This window comes from Vipera ursinii (genome assembly GCF_947247035.1).
Source record: "Vipera ursinii genome assembly, chromosome: 13".
In the NCBI taxonomy this organism is placed as follows: domain Eukaryota; kingdom Metazoa; phylum Chordata; class Lepidosauria; order Squamata; family Viperidae; genus Vipera; species Vipera ursinii.
The window spans coordinates 14,298,597-14,304,929 of NC_139526.1; the positions used below are offsets into that span (position 1 = coordinate 14,298,597).

The following is a 6,333-nucleotide window of genomic DNA, read 5'->3' on the forward strand; positions in this document are numbered from 1 at the left end:
TTTATTCCTCAGGTTACGGAATCAAAGACCAAAAAACTGGGCCGTAAAGGAAGCACATCTTCTACGTCCTCCTCCTCCTCTAGTTCAATGCTGGACCCACTGAGCAGTGTTCTGGATGGCACAGATCCTTTATCCTTGTTTGCAGCCACTGCTGATCCATTGCTGACCATAATGACGGTAATGTCATTTCGGACCAGTTATGTAGGGGGCTGATGTTACTGATGCCCCTACATTCTGCAAATGAGCGTGTGTCCAAAACTATGTCTCCCAAGTTAGGAGGAACTCAACAAAGTTCTGGTCAAACCAACTGGAAGAAACCTTCTGAATGTTCTTTAATGTCATCCTAGCCAAACAACAATGTCTCCACGATGCTTCTTCCATATTTCTAACTTGTAGACAAAGAACACAAACTCTTTAAATTACAATTAGCAGCAATTAGAGATAGAGATCTTCTGCTTCTCTCTTTTTGGTTCTCAGTGGGTCATACTCAGACTCCGAAGTTATCTGGATGAGAGTTCAGCTGCCTTCCCTTTTGGGGAAGCCAGCAAAAATATATGTTTAAATTAGAGCGAAGACTACAGTGGATAGGGCCAGGACACACTTATGGGCTCCTTCCTCGATGTTGTGATTGCCACTCAATTTTGGAGGGATGGACAGAAGGGAGAAGATCTTTTGTTAATTGTAAGCTTGGTCAGGGTCTGTGTAACACTATATTTTGGGAGGTTTTTTTGATTCAAAATGGTAGGAAATGTGTCATTTTCAGCTCTGGTATTCATCCATGCACTCAAAGGAATGGGAGACTGCAAAGAGGATAAGCAGTTTAACGTGTCTTGCAGGGAGCTCTCCATGGTGCTGAAGGCAAAGACCTGGCTCATTTGTGCTTCTTTCCATTGGTAGCCAATCTGTGTCCTTTTACCGGATAGCTGATGGATTTGCCTACAATTATGAGTTTTTAAATATAAATTTCTGACAGTTTTATGCTTTGTCACTGGCTTTTATTCATTCTGGTAGTGGTCTGGTAACACTGAATTTTATCTTCAGTTTAGATAAAAAGGCTTTTTTAAACTTACAAGCAGCAATTTCTGTTTATGTAAGATTGTTATGCTTTCTTTCTTACTCCTTTGTAGGATAATGCCAGGAAGAAGCGCGATAAAGATGAGAGTTTGTCTGTGGGAAGTGACTTTGAACCTTGGTCAAGCAAACGTGGCGAAATCTTGGCACGCTACACAACAAATGAGAAACTGTCCATAGTGAGTCCACTTTTAATCTTGTTTAACAATACAAAGGGAACTTATGGAGTCATGCTGAAAATTGGCATTGGGTCATTTTTTTCTTCTGGCTGGAACCTTTGGAGCTGCAAAACCGTACTTTATAATTGGCTGAGCTTACAAAGTATGATTGAATTCCTAGAACATATCAAGCCAGCCACTTTGTAGCTCTGCGTAATAGGGGGTAATTCACAACATGAATTTTGATAGGGACTGTCAACGTTTGATTATGTAACAGAACTGGACAGTTGGGAATCACTAATTGAAAGTGAATTTCTTGTTTCCTTTGCAGAATTTATACATGGGATCTGAAAAAGGTAAGCATTCACTTCCAAATGTTTAACTTAAAAGTTTTCCATATAAGTGCCAGCATTATTCTATTCTCTTTTTTTGATAAAACATGTTGCTTAACTGGAAGATTATTACAGACATGAAGGAGCTTCCTCCTGAACTAACAATGTAACATTTTGATACATTTGGAGCCTTCACACTATTAAAAAAAAATCTAAATTGAACAGCTGCACATTTGTTTTCCAAACAAAGGATTCTTAAGGCTTTTATAAACCAGAAATTTGGCCCAGAGTCTAAAATACTGCCAATTTACAAAAGTTTGGAATGTCTCACTCTGCATGTAATTGTTTTCTTCAGCTACTACGGGGGCATAATTTATTCTTTAATTCAGTCCAAAATTGCTGCAATTTCCTTGTAAATTAAATTCTTGAGGATTGTGCAATTTCAAGCATGTAATTACTTGCAGGAAAAGCCTCAACTCCTGGATCCACCGTTTCAGAGAAAGTGCGAACCAGACTAGAAGAATTGGATGATCTTGAAGAAGTGAGCAAAAATTCATTTTTAAAAGCAAAGAAATTGCTGTCCTTTCTTTCAGCATTCTTTAGGGTTTTCACACAGTCTACGCTCTGTGGTACTGTGTGGTGAGGAGACTGAAATGAGAGCTTTTGAGCCTGTAATTTGTAATAGATTAAAAAAAAAAAGCAGGTAGTTCTCGACTTATGACCGCAGCCGAACCCAAAATCTCCATGGCTAAGCAAGACAGTTTTGCCCCATTTTGACGACCTTTGTTGCCACAATTGTCAAGTGAATCACTGCAGTTGTTAAGTTAGTAACACAGTTAAGTGACTCTGGCTTCCCCTTTGACTTTTGCCAAAGAGGGATCCCGTGACCCTGGGTCACTGCAACCGTCCTAAATGTGAGTCAATTACCAAGCGTCTGGATTTTGATCACAAGACCATGGGAATGTTGCAGTGATCGTTAATTGTGAAAAAGATCCCCCCCTTTTTTTTAGTGTGTTGTAACTTCAAAGGGTCACTAAACAAATGGTTATAAGTTGAGGGTTAGTTGTATGTGCTTCTAAGGTAAACCATGAGACAGAAATGCTTGTTGGAGAAGGAAGGACAGTGTCTGGAATTCTTTAGGAGTGAATAGCAGCGATAGCTGGTTTGTACCATACGGTACCGCGGTTCTGCATTTCCCGGGCCGCTCTCCCAAAAACGAGAGGATAAAGCTGTTAACAAATAACTCACTGTTGGCACCCTCCCTGCTTTCTCAGGGTTCCCAAAAAGAACTACTAAACTTAACCCAGCAAGACTACACTAACCGGATTGAAGAACTCAACCAATCCTTGAAGGATGCCTGGGCCTCCGATCAGAAAGTCAAAGCCCTTAAGATTGTTATTCAGGTGAGCATGACACTTGTTTTATCCTACGATAAGTAGGGTTATAAAAATGAAGAAAAGAGGCTTTTAACTTTTTCAGAGGAGTTCCTGGCTGCTGCTTCTGGGTTTCTTTCCATACACACACACCCCGTCCTTTTTTTTTTTTTTTTTGGAGTGGGCATGCTTGAGCAAGAAACTTGCAGCGAACCCAGATGTGATACTTTCACTCCATTTCTTTTATATATCTGGTCTTCCAAGTTACGAGAGTTAATGGAGCTGCCCGTTAACGGTTGTAAGTCAGGAAATGGGTCGGCCACGTGACCAACCTGATTTTAACAATCTTTTTTGGCAGTGGTTGTTAAATGAGCCCTGTGGTCCTTAAGACAGGTGTTTCATTTACGTAAAGTATTCACACCGAAAAGGTTCGTGGTAGGTAAGAATCCCCAGGTTGACCAGAAGGAAAAAGGAAAAGAACAAGAAAGCAAGAAGGATGCTGCAGCAATTCTTAATCCTTCCTGGTTAGTGTATGGATTACTTAACGCAGGAATTGCGGCGTTATCCTTGGCTAAATGGCCTAGATGTCCGGCCATAGCTTTAGTCACTCGACTAACTGCTCATACATAATTTACATTTATATTTATTTGATTTATATACCGCCCTTCTCCCGAAGGACTCAGGGCGGTGTACAGGGCAATAAATATCGAAAATACAAGGTACAAAAGTTAAAAGAAAATTAAATAATTATGCCCAATGCAATAGATAATTAAAATCAATATTAAAATACCCCAAACCCATCAGACCAGGCCGTCTTGTTCAAATAAATAAGTTTTCAGATCACGGCGGAAGGAGCGAAGGTCGGGAGCCATCCGGAGCTCAACCGGTAAGCGGTTCCAAAAGTCTGGCGCACCCACAGAGAACGCCCTCCCCCTGGGGGTCACCAGTCGGCATTCTCTGACCAGTGGCACCCTGAGGAGGCCCTCTCTGTGGGAGCGCACTGGGCAGAGGGAAGTTGACGCCGGCAGCAGGTGCTCCCGTAGGTAATCCGGACCCATGCCATGTAGGGCTTTATAGGTCATCACCAGCACCTTGAATCTCACCCTGTTCACAATTTTATTATCACTTGTACGGTCTGTTTTTTAAAATAATCCACTGCTCTGGTGTTATTTTGCTCTACATTTTATATCGAGGGGCGCGATGGCTCAGCGACCAAAGATGCTGACTTTGGCAGCTGGAAGAGCTGACAGCCCGGGTTCAAGACCTGAGCTGCATGCAACGGGATGTGCTCCCGTCAGCCTTGGCCACCTAGCAGTTCGAAAGCATGCAGGTAGATAAATAGGTACCACTTCGACAGGAAGGTAACAGCGTTCCGTGCCGCCTTTGGTGTATATCCATGCTGGCCACGGGAGCACATAAATTGTCTTCGGACAATGCTGGTTTCCTCGGCCAAGAAACGAAGGTGATCACCAAGCCCGAAAGTCAGACATGATTGACAGGGAAACTTTTACCTCCATATACATTTTATATGCTATTATATTTTAATTGGGGTTTTAACTGGGGTTTTACATGTTGCAGGGACTTAGTTTAATCTTTTTTAATTTTTGTATTAATGTTTTAAAAATTATACCCTGTAAACCTCCCTGAGTCCTTCGGGAAAGGGCGGTATATAAATTCAACAAAATAAATAAATAAAAATAAATATGCTGTTTTTGTGAAGTTTTACGCACTGATGGTGTATTCCAGTGGTTCTCAACCTCTGGTCCACGGACCGCTGGGGGTGGGGGGCACAATGTCACAGGGGAACCACGAAAGCTTGAAAAAATGTTATGCTTTAAATCTTAAGTCTTAGAGGTCCATGGCTACAAAAGGTATTTAAAGGGGTCCGTGGTGAAGGAAAGGTTTAGAACCACTGCGATACAACACACACACACACACACACACACAGAGAGAGAAAGAGACAGACAGACAGACAGACACACACACACAGGAATCACTGGAAAGGGGATATCCAGGAATTCCCAGATGTTCTGTTATTCTTGCTCCCAGAGCATTCAGCACGACTGCCCTGTTTGGGAGACATCCAGCCCGACTAATAACAGCCATAATGGGTAGAAAGAGCAACCTCTTCGTATCCGTTTATTTTCTTTCTCCCTGGTTAATTTTCCTCTAGCAAAGTTGGTTGAGGAGGGTTCAAAAAGAGACTTCCCAGGGGTTTTCTGCCTTGAGTATTCAGTTGTAGATGGCTGAGCAGTTTGGCAACTCTGTTCCACCTTTCCTTCCCCTGCGTTTATTGGGACTGTTTATCTTTCGCTGCTGGAACGACATCTGGAATATATTATAAATAATATGGCGGGGCTTAGCAGCGGTTCCATTCCATTGCCGTTGGGTTAAGAAGGAATTTAGTGCTGAAGGAATCCATAGGCAGCTGGAGGGGTGAGCCAGGAAATAAATAAAGAGGATGCTGGAGAGTTGGAGGGGGAAATCTTCACGTTTGCAAAAGGGGATAATCTCTGCCCTTCAAATAACAGGCCATCTTCCAGCTGCCTTTTGATTAGCAAAATGACACCCTGTGTAATGACGCCACAGATTAATTTTCGTTTCGCTTTTTTTCCCCTCCACCCCAGTGTTCTAAACTTCTTCAGATACAACCGTGATTCAGTTTTATCCCAGTAAATTTGTCTTAATAACAGACATTCTTGATACTTTTGGTGAGTATAAGCCCTACTGTGTTCTTTCTTTTTGTTTCTTTAAATAAAAGAAAATGTGAATGATTTTCTGGTAGCTAAAAATAATTATGGATATTATTTCCACATACGCACCGATCTTCCTGCGTGCACATAGACCCCCCTATAACAATGTGTCCAACCTTAGCCATTTTAAGATGTGTGGGACTACAACTCCCGGAATACCCCAGCCAGCCAACTCCCCTCCCAGCCTGGGTGTTGGAAGCCCACACATCTTAAAATGACTAAGGTTGGGAAAGACAGCCTGACAGACATCCTGTGTAAGTTACGGTATAGAATAAATACAGCACCACCAGCTTATTTTAAAAACAGTTTTTGGATAATAGCACATTAGGGAGTTTTTTTGAGAGCGCCCATCCCTTTCACTCTGCAATTTAACAAAGCAGATTATATCCTCTCTTAAGTCTGGACTGTCGGGCAAGATACAACGATGTACCCATTATTCCACTTGAGGGCAGCATGATGTCATGCCAAAAGCGCGCTTGGCAAACCAAAAGCACAACATGATGAGAATTAAGAGGAGAGAGAGAAAAGAAGTCTTTATTTAAGATTTGTAACCCATTCTCCTCTGACGGCAGGGGCTGGAGCTGGCTGAGTCTGCCACAAAACCTTTTAGAGAGGCTATCCAGCTAATGGCATTTTTAAGAGAGCA

At 42.1% G+C, this 6,333-nt stretch overlaps 1 protein-coding gene across 1 annotated transcript in view; it reads left to right on the forward strand.

The window, feature by feature from the left end:
• The window catches only part of VPS35L (VPS35 endosomal protein sorting factor like), a 47,511-nt gene that overhangs the window by 2,343 nt on the left and 38,835 nt on the right, over window positions 1-6,333 (forward strand). The window contains 7 exon segments of the mRNA XM_083372891.1: window positions 13-177; window positions 1,128-1,250; window positions 1,561-1,585; window positions 2,026-2,102; window positions 2,836-2,964; window positions 5,562-5,571; window positions 5,574-5,649. Coding sequence (XP_083229017.1) covers window positions 13-177; window positions 1,128-1,250; window positions 1,561-1,585; window positions 2,026-2,102; window positions 2,836-2,964; window positions 5,562-5,571; window positions 5,574-5,649 — 605 coding nt within the window.